Source organism: Uranotaenia lowii, chromosome 2 (assembly GCF_029784155.1).
Source record: "Uranotaenia lowii strain MFRU-FL chromosome 2, ASM2978415v1, whole genome shotgun sequence".
In the NCBI taxonomy this organism is placed as follows: domain Eukaryota; kingdom Metazoa; phylum Arthropoda; class Insecta; order Diptera; family Culicidae; genus Uranotaenia; species Uranotaenia lowii.
The window spans coordinates 194,140,853-194,157,913 of record NC_073692.1 but is presented as its reverse complement, the minus strand read 5'-3'; the positions used below and the strand labels follow the sequence as shown (position 1 = coordinate 194,157,913).

Genomic DNA, 17,061 nt, shown 5'->3' with positions numbered 1-17,061 from the left:
ACAACACCATTGAAAAAAAATTAAAAAAAAAACAAGAAAGACATATTACAAAGCCTTGTAAGCTGTCACTACTGTTCGCAGATGATGATGCAATTCGCTTATCATTTCTTAAAAGACTGTCTATACATTCTCGCTATACGGAGGCATAAATTATAAAACACTAATTACGGTTAGTTTTTCCCTGGAACCAAACCAATATTGACTGTCACTTTCCACACTCGCTTCTATTTACAAACGATGTGTCTCATTTTCTGCCTGCTCCAGTTTATTAAGTTTGTAAATATTTATTGAAGTTTTTTTGTTACACCTCTCAAGTGTGATCTGTAAGAATTCTCTTAGCGTCTGTGTATGCCTGACAAAGGTCTAAAATAACTTCTTTCTCTAGAAAACAAATAAATTTGAAAATGGGGAAACGATGACTCACTCAAGTAATTTTATTTAAAGAATAGTATTTTTTTTTTCAAACGATGCCAATGGTAGTATTTGAAATACGCTCGACTATCTCGAAGTGTTCTATCCAGTAGCACCGAAATCGGTCAATCATTTAATCAATGGCACTTAATGATCCGGAAAATTAAGGTTCTGATTAGCATGAGCAAAAGCGATTGCTCTTGAATCAATGAGGTTGGGGTAAGAAGATTTGTTTTCCGTCTTTTGTAATCATTAGATCATATCGCTTGAAATAATCGCTCATTGTATGAGAAAAGAAATTGAAATGCAATAAAATTATACGATTCCTACAAAAAAAAAACAAATAAGAACATTCAGAGATGAACTCATCAATGCACGTTCCAACTGAGTAATCCCAAATGAAACAGCTGTCAACTAAGTTAATCTAAATCCGGGCGACGTTTCAATTCGGTTCTGGGGATCAGTCAGTCACATCGTTTCGAATTCGCTAAACGATTAATGGCCCTTGTTATTTTCGCTAATAGTTGTTAATATATCAGCACGTTTGCACTTTTCAACTCGTTTGTTGCTGATGGTTTCCACGAGCCGCGAAACGAACGGCTCTCGAAAATCCCCAGAAGAATTAGAAAGAATGAAACATGCCAAAAATTCTCGCCGTGGTTGTGACAAAGTCAAAGAGATCACTCGAGTTAGTAGAGGTAGGCCGCAACATTAAAGATTGATTACTTTTCCCGTGGACCATCTGATGCCGCCCATGATGATGTCGCTCTGGGGATAGGGTGTGAAATTTCGATTTGGCGTGAAGAATTTTCCTTTTCATCTCAGTCGGGTTTCGGTTTGACAGCAGCTGCGTTTGGGCGGGAGATGAACTACACTGCATGATTGATATGTTACGAAAAAATAGACTAAAAAGAACTACTGAGTAAACAAGTTTTTTTTATTTTCAAACATCTATTGGTGAAAATATAAATGCTAATTTTTTTAAGCCGGTCAAAACTACTAAGAAAACAGTTGCTTCCCAATATTAGGAGTGCTTAATTTTCGCTTGAGTAATTCTTGCCATTTATTCTAATGATACTCTAACATGTGTAAGTATGTACTTAAGAAGAAGTCTTCAGTAAAGAATCACTTTAACTTCCTGTGAAGAGTCGCCGATGAATTTCACTTTTTGCTCAAGTGCAATTAAATATGCTTCAGGTCAGAAAAGCTGTCAAAAAGATAGGATTATTCGAAAATTTAACTAGCCCTTTTCATTGGTTCGTATGATCAAAATTTTGATATTGCCGGCAATTTGGACTGATTTGTTCGTAAGTTTTCATGACAAAAACTTGTTAATTATACTGAAAGTACAAAAGCAAAAATTTTACTTGATTTCCTACTGCTCAGACTTTCTTTTCACAAAACCAAAAATAAGAGGATTCTTTTCAGTTTTGATTCAAACGGGATACGTTAGTAATCTGTAGTTCAAAAAGTATGATCCACGTGATACCCCGTAGGTACTTTCACGTCATAATCTTTTCGAAACCAAAAAAATGAGTTACTTGCGGTCACAATCTTTGTAAATCATTTATGACGGTCGCCATGAAAGGACTCATGGCAGGGCCGTAGGAAGAACCGGTTCATGGGGGTGGTGTTTGGTGAATATTTTTTTTCCTATACCATTTTTGCTTGAACAATGCATACACAAAGAATAGTGTCAAAAATGTAGGTACAATCTAATAATTCAGGTTGAAACTATTTTACATTCAAAGTTATTTATTTAAAATCATAACTTTCAAAAAAAAAATCTTTCAAGGAGATAATTTAGGCTTCCAAAAATTCACTCTTTTTTATCTTGTCAAAACTTTTTTAATTCTTTTTGTTTTGGGCGCAAGATACGTAATTCTATGGACTTAATTTTAAATTTTTCTCTTATTTTGCAAGTGAAGTGAAAAATCTGCTCAAAATCTGGGCAATCTGGCAAGCTCAGTCTAACTTTTTGGAGTACGTTAGATTTATTGGAGTATAGATTTTGGAATTCAATATTCTTTCTATCAAATAGTGAGAATTTTTTGAACAACTTTTGCAAAATTTGGGACCTAGGATGAGATTTAAAGGTTTTGTTCTAAGTTCCAAATCGAGATTGTTACTCTTGACTAATTTTAGATGGCCGTCAAAATTTGATTTAGAATTGAACATATTATGTTTAGCGAAAAACATTTTGCTTGGCATTTTTGGACCCTCATGGGGGGGGGGGGGGGGGGTTAACTCATTGACTTAAAATCCCGAAAACATTACATATATAGCAAAAAGGTTGAAATATAGTTGAGCATGCATTGAATTATCTGTGTATCTTAACCTCTTAGCCATAACTAGTTTTGGGGGACAACCTTTTGCCCTTTAAATAGCATTTGAAACCTTTCGTTTATCGATAACCGCTTTAAAAAACATTATTATACAAGTGGATAAAGTCGCCCGTATTCCTAGCTTTTATATATTATTATCGTCCTGAATGCCTGACCGTATGGATACGTATAGTTGAAAGTATGGTATGCTTAGCTTAAGTTTTAAGATCTTTTCAACAACTATTTTAAACAACTATTTTAAAGATATCTTACTCAAATTCGACCTTCATCTAATTCAATATAAGAGAAGCAATTTCAAATAGCTCGGCACCTGTTTTCACATAAACGCGATCTCTTTGGTGATAAACGCTCTAGAAGTGACTAGTCATCTGTTGTCTTTTCAGTTATTGGTGGCATTTAAAAATCAGAAAGACCCCTTCTTCAAAAATATCTTGTAATACATCATCCGATAATACCATCTGGTTGAAAATAATCGAATAAAAACATGGGGGGCATTAATATGGAAGAAATAGAAAGCATTGAAATAGTCGCTTAGGTTTTTCTTTATTAAAAACTCAAAAGAATATTCGGCCGAATATTCGTTTGGCCGAATAGTTGAAAAGGTCAATATTCGGTACTCGGCCGTTCGCCGAATACCACTATTCGGTACATCTCTATTATTATCACTAGAAGGACCGGCAAATTGAATATACCTATTCGAACCGTGACCAGTCAAAATAACTGATAAAAGAGAAATTTTTCTTAACATAATATTTTCTTTTAATTTCATTTTCGTTTGAAAAATAATAGTTGAAAAAATTCATGAGATTTTTTTTCTCGAAAAAATGCCATTATTCAATTTTTTTTAAAAGTAAAGTTCCTCATTATTACGCATGGACAAAAACTGTTAAAGTTTATAATTACTGATAAACTACTGATAAAGTTTATAATTAAAATAAGAAAAAGAGGTAAAACCCCTCACTTCCTCTATTATTTAAAACATCAAAATAAATTTTTATATATCGTTATTTCCAAAAAATAGGAATAAAATTTCTATCCATTTTCAATATTTTTGGTGAAAAATTTAGATTTTGTGAAAGAATGATCCAGACAAACATTAACCACGACCTTTTTCATACAAACATCCGTAAAAAAAAATAAAATCGCCTTCTGATCGATAAAAGGCATCATTTTCTAACTCTCACCATTTAAAATAAAAAAAAACGATCACACACAAATAGGACCGCAGTGATTGTGAAACTTCATGTTTCTTCGAAGAGATCTTATTTACTAAACTCTAAGGCGTACATCTTTCAAGGATAAGATGGCTAGCATCTTACAAATGCTAAAACCGCCGACCCACAGAAAGTGTACTGTTTATGCCGTGACCGGGATTCAATCTCATGACCTCTGGCTTGGATGACTTGAACGCTATCCTCTAGACCACGGTCGACGGAAAAATTTTTTAACGCGTGAATCGATTTTGATGAACCTTGGCCAGGTACTATATTCAACATTTTTGTGAAAGATGAGGATATGCAAAAAATAAATAAAATTTAATAAAAACATAATGAAATAATAGTTGTATACGACAACACTGAAAATAAATCCAATAGAATAGATTTCTATGGCAACGCTTGTTATTTTGGCCACACTAGGCAAAACAAACAAACAAACGAATTCCGTCATTGATCTTTTCTTGTGAGTGATAGACATGTCTGAGTGAATTTCTGAGTTGAGATTCATAAGAATCGTTAAATCACGACAGCAATGGCGTAGTTGGTAAGATGAGCACCGATTTGCAAGGCTGATGCTTAGACTGTATAGGAATGGTTCCAGTTCCAGTAAATAAGACGGAGAGACTGGAAAAACGCAGATTGTTATGGCTGCTGCTTTAATTGTTCGTTCCTCCGGTCAATAAGAAGGAAAAACAAGAAAGCGCGATTGGTTTAGGATGCGCAGTTTTGAGAGCTACTGCTGCTCATTGTTTGTGCTGATTTGGCCTTCCGGTGAAGAAAGACGGAATTGGCTTAGGAAGCGAAGATTTTAAAGACTGTTGCTGCTGATTGTTTGTTTTGATTTGGCCTTCCGGTGGAAAAAAATACGGAATTGGCTTATATAGAGTTGAGATGAAGGATATGCAAAAATTAAGTAAAATCTGTAGGATAGAGAATAAAGATGTGAAATAAAAATGAAAAATATTTGGTGAATAAAACTTTGTTTAAAAAAAAACAAAAGTCGATAAGCAAAAAGTTTAATTGAGAATAGAGGTGAGAAGGAATGTAGTGATGAATTAAAAGATATGCAGAAAATAAATCAAATTAAAAAAAGGTTGTTATCGGCAATACTGAAGATAAATAAAATAAACTTGATTTTTATATGCAAATTTTTATCATTTTGGCAACACTAGGCAAAACAGACAAAAAAAGTCAGTCATTGATCTAATTTTGTGAGTAACAGACGTGTCTGAGTGAATCTTTGAGTTGAGATTCATGCGAATCGTAAAATCACGACAATTTTTTCGTCTTTTGATCACGTTTGAAAATTGTCAAAGATACAGCAAATTTTGTGCAAAACTCTCAAAATTCTTTTTTCTACGAGAATAGCTGTATCTTTTTTCTAGTTAGTGTGTACGATTTTCGTTTTTGTGGAAAGTTTTTTATAGTGTTTTCGTTTATTGGCAGTGGCAACCTAGTTACCCACGAGTTTTGCCCTAGCTGCTGTTATTATGTTCGTTTATTAATTCAGAAGTCCACTAGTTTTGCCCGAGATTTGAACCTCAAGCAGGCGGTTGCATCCCATAAAAGTTGTCAGTGTTGGGGGTAATCATAGGTGTGAGTATAGCAACCATATACATATTTACATCGTCCCGGGTAACGATTCTGTTTCTTTATTCAGAAAAAGTTTTGCCCCGCACTAGTGGATAAAAAAGAAAACGGCATTAGTTTAAAACTTAAACTAGATTGTGTGAAAAAATTCATTAAAAAATATCAACCGAGAGAGAAAAGTCAGTTTGTCAAAGTTGGAAGAAAATGAGCTGCTGCACGCGATTTCATTTCATACGCTCGGTGAATCAAAAAAATTTTACATTAGAAAAATGTTAATAGCTAAGTAATTCAACTTAAATAAAACAAAATGTTTCATATTAAAGAAAGGTTAATTGAAACTAAAATCAACACAAATAAAATTCAATCGAATCTCATTGAGATAAATTTCACCTCTGAATCTAAACACATTTTTAATGTTTCACGAAATGGCTTCACTCTACCGACACGAGTCAAAAAAACAATTATTTGTTCCATGAGAGTTTCATAAAAATTTCGTTCAAATTGACATAGTAATGTGGGTATTTTTCTCAAATCAACATTATTCAGTGTATCCATGTTTGTTTTTAAACACCGAATATTTTATTCAATTTTACAAGTAAAAACTGTATGTTGTATATTTTATAAGATTACAAATTATTATTATTGAGCTTTGCTTTATATTTGATTTTTCAAAATATTGCTATTGTTATTTTTATTCATTTGTATGGATTTTATGAACTACAGCCGGCAAAAATATTCTTCAATTTGTTCACTAGTTAGAAATTTATTGAAAAACATCCTACTTGTTGCTTTTTAACTATTTCTGATAAACAAAAATTTGACACAAATTTGTTTATTGATATGCTTAAAAAATGTGATATGGAAGTTTTCTGTTTGGATATAAAAAAACACCACACTTTCAGACATGGATGGCAAAACTTCTCAGATCGGCTTGTTCAGTGAAAAAGAGTACATTTTTTTGTCTGCTACCCCAAGCTGTGCGGGGAGAGATAAATCGCACTGCAATGAAGACGGAGATTGTCAATACATCTCTGCCAATGAACCTGATAATCAATTGGATTTCCCTGATTTTTGTAAATAAGCCTGAATTTGCCTGATTTTTGGCGAATCTTATAAAATATGGGTTGAAAGAAACTGCTTTGGATATCATTGTTGAAGTGAAAATGTTGATCGACGACCAAAAAAAAAAAAAGGTCATCACTTTGAGCTACATTTCCGTTACTTTTACGTATCCTGATTTTTATTTCATCTGTCCCTGATTTAAAAAAAAATGTTGGCAATCCTTTAAACACATAAGAGTGGCGCTAGATTAAACAAGTTTAATCTAGCGCCAAACGATTTAACACTCTCGAGTAGTTTTCCCTACATGGGGTTTAAAGTCAAATTTCCATCTCCTCAAGAATGGTTATCAGGTTTCGTAGAGGACCAAATGTCCTCTCATATTGTATTCTATACTGACGGTTCATTATCAAACGGCCGTGCAGGTGCAGGAATTTACTGTCACGAGTTGAACATAGAATATGCTCAACCTCTAGGAAAATATTGTACAGTCTTTCAGGCTGAGCTATATGCTATTATGTATGGAGTGCAAATTGCACTTCAAAAGAAGATTATGTTCAGAACAATTTATTTCTGTTCAGATAGCCAAGCAGCTATCAAATCACTCAGTGCTTCCAGTTCTAGATCAAAACTGGTAATCGCATGCCGGAAAGCAATCGAAGAACTTGCTGAAGGCAATGGATTATACCTTCTATGGGTACCCGGACATAAGGGAATTTTTGGAAACGAATGCGCCGACGAACTCGCTAGAGCTGGGTCGGAAAAGGAATTTTACGGACCAGAGCCGGCTGTCCCAATATCACCATGTTGGTTCAGAAACCAAATTCAAACTTGGTCCTCTAACCAGCATGAACGATACTGGGAAGAATTGGACACTTGTCGTCAAACTAAATTATTTTTAGAAAAACCATCTCCAATCATATCGAGTTACTTATTAACTTTAAATAAATCTCATTGCAGCATCTTGATCAGAGCACTCTCCGGTCATTGTAAACTCAACTATCACATGCACAACATTCAGCGTGCTGAATCTCCAGTATGTGGTAGTTGTGAATCAGATGTGGAAGATCCCTTCCATCTTATATGTAACTGTCCCTCATTTGCCAGACTACGTTTTCGTACTCTGGGATCTTACGCTTTAAGCGAATCTGAGTTTAAGAAATTAAACTTAAAAAACATTCTATCATTCCTTACCGAATGTAGAAAAGAGCTTTAATGCTAATAATCCCTAGTGGAAAGGCTTTATGCCATCTTAACACTAGAAGGACCGGCAAATTGAATATAATATACCTATTCGGACCGTGACCAGTCAAAATGACTGGTAAAGGGGAAATTTTTTCTATCAAAATATTTTTAATTTTTTTCTTTTGAAATTATTTTGTTATTAATTCGATAACATTTTTGTTATAAAATTGAAATATTTTTTCACCATGGGTGCCCGGAATCACCTCAGTTTGGCATAGTTGACGAATGCGTGTATGTCATAAAATGAATATGTCAAATAATTATCAAATAATTGAAACACATTATCAATCTAATAATAAAAACATGTTAGATGGCTATGGCTATTGACCATGGGTGCACGGTTTCACTTCAGTTTTGTTTTAGTAGATACTTCCTAGCATACATCGCTCTGAAGTTTTTCAACCCGATGCCTATAAATTATACCTGATATTGTAGGTTTTGAAGCATATTTTTTATATAAGTAGAGCAATTTACCATGAGTGCACGGATTCACCGCCATTCATCCAAAATCAATTTTTTTGCATGTTAAAGGTAAAGAATAAAGACTTTTAAAGATTCAAATGAACATTTGTGTTATATACATGGTTTTTCACTATGGGTGCACGGATTCACCGCATTTTAATCAAATATTGGACTTTTTGCAATTTTTTAAAAAGCATTATTACAAATCTTAACTGAACCAAAGTCGAAATCATGTCTTTCATGCTGAGACATAATTATTTAAATAACGATTTTTATTTTAAGCTCCGTTTTTTCATTCCTGGAAAAGAATATTTCAATTATATCTTGAAATAATAAATTTATTTATATATTATTAAAAAACAGGTTTTTGCCATCGTATATCTATCTGATAAGATCTGATCAACATCCAAGAAATTGGAAAACGGTTATCATGAATCGAGTGAATTTTAGGATGCATCAAGTTATATGCATCAAGTTATGTCGTGCGACGGAAAACAGTGGAAATAAAAATAATGAATCAACATTGTCAAATGTACACATTGATTTGTTTTTCCTTAAAAGTTTTTCGATTGACTAATGTTGCATTTCAAATGCCTATTATATCTAACTCAAAAATATTTTGTGTTCTGAAGCAAGTTGAAAACTATTTATTTCTATATAATTAACAACGGCGAATTTACAGCCATTCCGTGCACTCATGTTGAAAAATCTTAGCGCCAATGTGGTCTATCAGATAGACTGGCGTGAGTCTAGTCTAGGTATGCCAGGTGTACTGGGTTCGATTCCCGGTATCGGCAAGAAACTCTAGGGTTCAAACCCCGTAAGTTGCCGACAGGAAAGATGTGTTTCCTCTTATAATAAGAATGTTCAATAAGAATGTTTAACCAGTTGCCAGTTTTATACACGGGTGCCGGAATACCTGTAAGGGAACTTGAATTGGAAATTTGTCGAACCTAATAATCTAAGAATGCATGTGAATACATACTTGGGCAGAAACTGCGGTGAATCCGTGCACTCATGGTGGATAACCAACATATGAAGAATAATCAAATATAAAAAAAAATCATTTAAATTGTTCAGTTTAATAGACATAAGGTCCTCAAATTTGAATGAATAAGTACACAATTCATAATTAGGCTCATACAAGTTCAGTATAAAACATATTTATCACCTAAAATTACTCGATTACTCGAATGGACATGTATTAAAAATAACATAACTTTTACAAATCTTGATGAAATTTTGCCAAATTTTGACAGAAAGTTCGATAATAGTTGAGGAACAAAACAGACCAAAAAAATTGGGAGTCAAGTGCTTGAAGCGCCATACAGCGGTCGATCCGAGAACTTTTTCTACAAATTTTCATGACTTCGCATCGAAAATCAATAATTTCATAGCGAATGACACACTCCTGCCCACCATAAATCAACTAAGGCTCTTTGTCTTGAATGTAGATTGCAAATAAAACCAAAAGCAAGCGAAAAAAATTTATCTTGTTTGAGTTATAGGGTTGTGAATTTTACCAGTCATTTTGACTGGTCACGGTCCGAGTGTCCATGGCGAAATTTTTCACGCTTATTAAAAGAGCTAGAAAAATAAAAAATACACAGTTTTGTAGAGATTCAAAATTCATGAAAAGTCGTATTTTTTGCGAATTTTTAGAGCGTAGTGTTTAAAAGATATTCAACAAACAAAGCGTCCCACCAGTCATTTTGACTGGTGCGGTCTTTCTAGTGTTAAATAGATTGAATTTATTTCTTCCTTTTATAGGTTTTTCAGGTTTCTCAGGTAAATGATGAAATCTTGGATAAAAAAAAGGCTAGGCACAATTTTCCCGTATGTTTGGATAACGTGCCGCTATTAAGCCTACCCCCATTCTGATACCTGATACCTGAATCAGAAAAAATACATATGTTTTAAGGTCGCAAAAATGAACTAAATCTGGAAGATCTGTTAAAGAGTTTTGAATTGGAAGTTTTTCAAAACATTTAAAATCTAAAAATATTTTTAAAAAACTATATTCGTTAGACATTTTTGACAAGCTTTGTCACTCTGTGTTACAAAAAAACTTTCGTTTAAAATGTATTATGTCTAGTATATTGCAACACTAAAAAATGACCAACTTTCATGATTAAAAAAAATAAGGCCACCAATTTTGATCAAAAATTGAAAAAAAAAATAAATTGAAAAAAAAATCGTAGTTCAATCTTCAAACATTCTTAAATCATCATCAATTTGATCGATCATCTACATTAAATCCTTTGGAATCATTCCGAATGTTAATAAAAAACTTAGATGGTTATTTGAGCTTCTCTGTTGTGAATTTGTACCAAAATGTACTAATTTATTCTAAGTTTAGGCTATATCTAGTTTTTCATAAATTTTTGCAAATTTTTTTTTTTTAATTTTCCAAAAAAATCAAGCATTTCCGTTTGTGTTTTTAGAGAAAAATATATAATTAATCAATTTAATCAATAGTGATTCACAATTTTAAAACAAAACAATAAAAAATGACTGGACCCAAAATAAAATGAAACAGACAAAACGACGATCCCAGATGTCAAAAGTGGAAAACAGTTACAGTGTTACCTACTTAACAAATCCTAAAATTTACAGAAAGTGCACCAATAACTTTAAGTTCATTTTTCATCAATGGCTCCGCATTTACAAAAAATAAAGAAATTTAAGTGAGTGTTAAAGTGGCATAAAACCAAAACAATCATCAATCTTGAACTGTCATCCACGATGTCTTCTCCAAAGCCTCCGGCAATGGGGGCACAAGGGCACCAAGGGCCGGCCAAAAATGGCACAACGCCATCGACGAAGAACACAAACAGTAGCAGCAAAAACAACAACGGCTCATCAACGGCGGTCGATCAACGAAGCATCGAGGACACTGTGCTGTCGTTGCGCCGTGAGCTTCGCGAAGTTTACGAGACGCTACGTGAGAAGAATGAAAAGCTGGTGGAACTGGAGAAGGACGTCCGCGATCGGGACATCAGCATTCGCTATCTGAAGAATGAGTTCCGCAAGCTGAAAGAATATTATCAGAGTAACAAGAGTGATTTGAGTGTGTTGCCAAACTTTAATTTGAACGGTTCCGGCAATGGGGAATCAGGGTCCGGTAATTTGGAAGATTTACTGCAGAAACTGCAGAAGGATCTGAAGGAGAAGGAACATCAGACGCGGGAACTGAACCAGAAAGTGATTCGGTTGTCCAACAATCTGATCTTCGTTCAGAAGGAATCTCTCAGCAAAGATGACCGCATTGACGAACTGCAGAATGAGATTGACAAGTTCAGACAAGTGGTAAGTCCGTCGTCGTCTACAAATTCCAAATGTATGAATTCCTCAATTTGTTCTAAATTTAACCCGCGCACATGTTTTCAACATTTTTGTTCCTATTAGGTCCGTCCGATTACCAAGGCGATGATCGAGAAGCGCTGTTCCGAGGACCAGTTCGATGCGTTCTCGCCCGGGATGGAGAACACCCGGATCGTTCCGCCCGGCGGATTTCTGACCGAGCCACGCATGAAGCGGCAGGCCATCAGCGCGGAACCGCTGTCGTCGATGGTTGGCATGCAGGGCGATCTGATCAAGATTCCCAAGACGTCACTGTAAGCATTTGTACCAGTAGGACTTTCGTAAGAAAATGCTTTATTTCTTTTTATAGCAGCCGGTCGTCTTATGACTTATGCCTGTGGGCTGTTAATGATGTATGGAGAAAGTTAATTTTGCCGTAATAGATCGTTTCAAGAAGTGCCAGGTTACTTTAATTTATCCACAATTTGGAATTCGTGATTTATTCACCAGCATTCCAAGAATGTAAGTTTTCAGCCATAGAAATTCCACAAAAAATATCACAGGGATTTTTTCCAGATATCTTAAGGTATGAAACCAAAGCCAACCGACTATACCAAAATAGTCTGAATGTATTCTGAACCTGAACTCCAAATGAACATTGGAGACAGTTGATACATGACTTGAATAAAAAATTACAACCATCCAGAGAGCGAACGCTAAATAGTTTGAGATATTTAAAGAAAAAATTCCTTCTTAGAACATGTGCAAATATGCGAAATATATCTTCTCAGAAGAAAGTATTTAAGGTGTTGGAAATTTATTTAAAATTTTTTGGGTAAAAAGTTTTAATTTTTAGTTTTTTTGATACACTTACATAAGCTCTAGCGAAAAATCTTCTCTTTTAAATCCTTTTAAAGTTTCAAGCATTTAGGAAATTTTGTTTTTTTTTCAAATTATAATAGATATCCAATGATGTTTACAAAAAAGTAGGTATAGAATAAATACTAAATGCGCTTCTAAGTTTTCGCTGATTGACGATAGACACCTTCAATTGTACGAAAATGTACTATTTTGCGAAAAATAGTAGTCATGAGCGGATCACAATACGTCATTATAGTTTCAATCCAAACACAAGTTATGACAACACTGATTCAAAATTGTAAGAATGTGGAAAATGGATGTGCCTATATCGATCAACAACAGGATTTTTCATTTTTAACCCCCACCCGCTCTTGAGGGTCAATATAAAACTATTGGAAGTTTGATGGCTGGTAACTTTATTCAAGCGCATCAAAATAAAAAAAACTAGTGAACTCTAAATGAATTTATGAAATCTTTAATTTGGCATCATTTTAATTGACATTCACTGAAAAGTCAGAAAAATAACTCCCTCTTAGGACCTTGAGTGTCAATTTCACACTCCGCGCTATATCGCTATAACCTTCTTGTTTCTCAACCGATTCGTATGAAAATTACAGTTTTAGAAACCCCATAACGTAGCACGAATATAGTCATTTTTGAATTTCTTAAAAACTGGGGTCTTGAATGCTTCTTTTTGGTCCAAATTTCATCCATGATTTTTTGCAGAATTTTGAGGTAACTTTGAGTTAATTTGAACTTTTAAGTTTGTATGGAAAAATTGAATATTTTGTACTGAAAAATCAACATCATTTTTGTTTCTTCTGTGGGACCGAGCCATCTGAAGGTTTGTATGCTAATTTATAAGTTTCCTAAGGAAAATTTCTCGCTGAACAACTTTGTCCAACACCGTAACTTCGCATCTTATTAGGCAAGAAAGTTAAAATTTATTCATAAAAGTTCAAATTTACTCATGTAAACGTCACTTAAAAACTCTGCAAAAATCATGGATGAGTTTTGGACCAAAAAGGAGCATTCAAGACCCCAGGGTTTGAGAAATTCAAAAATGACCCCAAATCAACTCAGTCTTATAAATAGTAGCATTTATAATTGTATAGTATACTAATGGGAACTGTGACGCGCACTGTCACTTCGACTTTGAACTTCCATAACTTTTTACTATGATGATCTTTTTAGATATAATTTTCTGCGTAAGTTATATGAACTTTTATTTACCTAGATTTGAGCTTAATCTAGTTTGTGTTGTCTGAGATACAGTCATTCTACGAAAGTCGGACTTATTTTACTTGACTTTGAAATTCGATTTGCAATATCTCACGAGTTACGCGACGCCAATTTCTGAAATTTCTCAGATTGATTATTGAAATGTTTTTTTTTTTGTTTCTTTATAAGGCCAGAACAAATATTAATTTCTTCTTTTGTCTCCACCCCCTTCGAAATTTCCAAAAAAACAAGAAGAGGGGGAATAAATAAAGTTTGAAGTATTTTATGGGTATTTTGAAAAATTTATAAAATATCAAAAAGACAACAAGAGTAGAAAACAAATTGTCGAAGATGGGAATTTTATCACCTTTTAAGTTCTTGATTTCATTGGTTTTTTTTTTCGATAAAAAATTACTTGATTTATAGGGTAATTAAACGTTTTATTGGTTTTCCGCATTATTTTTTATTCCCGACCTAACCCCCCCCCCCCCCCCTCCTTCCACCGTGATGTACCACTTTCGAGTGACAAAAGAAGGAGTTGAAATTTTTTCCGGCCTTATTGAAATAAACAAAAATGTTTGAATTTTCGAAAAGTTCTATCGATGCACAATGTGGAAAAAATTGTTTAAACCGCGGAGAATTTCAATATCTTCAATGAGCTGCCACACGTTTTTGAAAATAGTGTTTTGGCTGATTTAACCCTCAATTCCCTTACATTTTTTTCAAATAATAATAGAAAATGTAAGTTCGTACTTGAAAATTTTGAACCAAATGAGACCTATCTTGTGTGATTGTATTCGAGAAATCGAATGAAGGCTGTTTAAGCCACCGCTCGCATCGGAAAATGGAGTTATGGCTGTTTTGCCCTCAATTTCCCTACAAATTTATAAAAAGTAAGAAATTGTATGTCAGGACATAAATATTCCAATCAAATCAGACCTTTCGATTTTTTTCAGAAGAATCGAATGAAGGCTGTTTGAGCCACCGCACACAGAAGTTCATAGAAGAAAAGATTAGCCAAAAATTATTTTGAATCATTGAACGTTTTGAAAATTTAATTTTTTTTACCGTTTTCTTAATTTTTCATAATTTTCTTTTAGAAATCTTCTAAAATAAATATGACATGATAGGTAATCCAGGTTAAAAAAGTTTTAACATTTTATAAAAACCTAGATTTTTTTCATATGTTCATATGTAAATTTCACTGGGTTTTAATTTAAAATAAACAAAGCCCTAGGTGACTTTTTTGTGGAAAAAATGTATCAACATTTTTAAACTTCATTTCCTTTTGCATATGATTATTGAACTTATCAATTTTCAAATGATATCAAACATTTTGCCGGGACTTGCTGGGTATATATATACAAAAACAGTAATTTGTTAAAAATAATCAACGTATAAAACGAAAAAAAAAGAATTTTCTCACTGTATACTGTCTCTATAATCATCGATTTTTATCTTTTATACTTAAAATTATTCAACGTACCTCCATTAAAGTTCTTCTTTTTAATTTTTCATTTTTAGTCACTAAGAAAGTTAAATTCATAGATTCTATTTAGTAGCGTTGATTCAACGATTTTTAGAAAAGATTCTATCGCTTAAGAATACTTAAGTTTTGACAGCTACTACAGCTTTTAAACAAATGAGATTGCAAAAAAACGACCGGTACATGGTGCTTAATTAATTCAAGAATCAAATAAAAATTTACAAAAAAGTAACCAATAAAATATAAATTTTGAGTTTTGGCCAGGTTTTTGGGTAAAATACGCTTGTGTGCACCGCACGTATCGGAAACTGGAGCTAAAGCTGTTAAACCGCAGTTTATGAAGTCGAATCTAATGCCGTAGGTATGAATGATATACCCATAAAATTTATAAAACTTATTTTACCAGTTATCGTAACTCACTTATCATTCAATTTCAATAGTTAAAAACATACTTAAAAATACCCAATAGACCGCTGCAAAAATGACTTTTTGCTCCCATATGTTTTTTTGATGCCTTTTGGGTCACCAAGCATCAGTGTGAAATTTGAGATGACTTGGTTGATTCCTGCGTTAGCGCAACGCGTTTCAATTTTGTATGGAAATTTGTATGGAAGAAGAAACTTTTGCACATTTAATCATCCAGAAAATTCAAATAAGCTTGAAATGAAGTCGGTCTTTAATTTTTGGTTTTGACTATTCTTAAGCTTCATTTTTTGCTGGCATGACAAGCAGCGAAGAATTTCATGAAAAAAGTTAAAACCATTTCAAAATAAAAAATCTGAATCCATTGAAAAGTATTCAAAAATGGCAGATTTTGCTTGCTAGAGCTGTTAATAATTGCATGAAATGTTTTTGCAAAAGCTTTATAAATCAATAAATTCTCTGGCAATGTAAAGCAGTTTTTTGAGATTTTTTATTTCCATCCTACTATTACACAGCTTTCAAACAAGCAGTCAAAAACGATATAATTAAAAAAATGAATTTTGAAAAAAAATTTAAAACATTGAATATTTTTCCTGGGGTACAATTTAGGTTTTTGCTTTGTTCACATGAAATGTACTGCAAGAATCAAGGAACATTTTTTATCCAAAGTTATATGTTTTGGAACTTTCAGAACATATCTGGCGATTTTTGAATGGAAAGTTTTTTTTCCCATACAAATTTCCATACAAAATTAAAACACGTTGCGCTAATTCAGGACTGGATGGATTGCTTCCAAAATTTTTATTGCTATTTCTAGCAGCAAAAACAATCAAAAAAAGTTATGGGAGGTGTAAAAATTTAAGAATTTGAAATTTCCATACAAAGCTTGCAGCGGTCTATTGTACACCCTCCATGGGGGTAAATGGTTTGAGTATTCAACAACGTCATCGTCAAATAACATACAAAATTATCAAAGCAACCGTTGTTCGTATACGCACTGTTGGTATCAATTTTAACATGCTTGTTTTTAAGAGCGAAAAGATTCCCAATTGAGCATTCAATAGATGATTTTCTTCTCGAACAGAGTAAAATAAGAAAATCTGAGTTTCGGTTTTATTCAAATTCAAATCAAGTGTTTACCGGATGGCAGAATAAGGTTAATAATTCGTCAAAATGATCAACCAAAATATATTTTCACCATTTAAAGCATTGTAGATGGCTCTGCCGTATTTACTTCTAACAGATATACTTTTAAAGTTGATTTGTTTGCAAGACACACATTGGTTACCATGGCTAGATGCATGAATCTTGTTGCCGGAACTCTTAAGATGGCGTTGCATACATCGAAAGTCCGTATAGAAGAATTAATGTTCGCGGCAAAGCTCACTTCTTTATCTTGAAGTGACGATTTCTTTGGTACAAGTTATGTTTGTGGTTT

The 17,061-nt window shown here is 33.4% G+C and overlaps 1 protein-coding gene across 4 annotated transcripts in view; it reads left to right on the top strand.

Annotated features, from left to right (window-relative positions):
* LOC129750167 (cGMP-dependent protein kinase, isozyme 2 forms cD5/T2) overlaps nucleotides 1–17,061 on the top strand; it is a 692,362-nt gene that overhangs the window by 315,832 nt on the left and 359,469 nt on the right. Inside the window, exons 2-3 of one of the 4 annotated variants that reach the window (XM_055745420.1) lie at nucleotides 10,946–11,638; nucleotides 11,738–11,946. The exons of the other annotated variants lie outside the window; for them this stretch is intronic. Coding sequence (XP_055601395.1) covers nucleotides 11,075–11,638; nucleotides 11,738–11,946 — 773 coding nt within the window. The 5' untranslated portion in view covers nucleotides 10,946–11,074. The remainder of the gene's footprint in view (nucleotides 1–10,945; nucleotides 11,639–11,737; nucleotides 11,947–17,061) is intronic. 4 annotated transcript variants of the gene reach the window in all.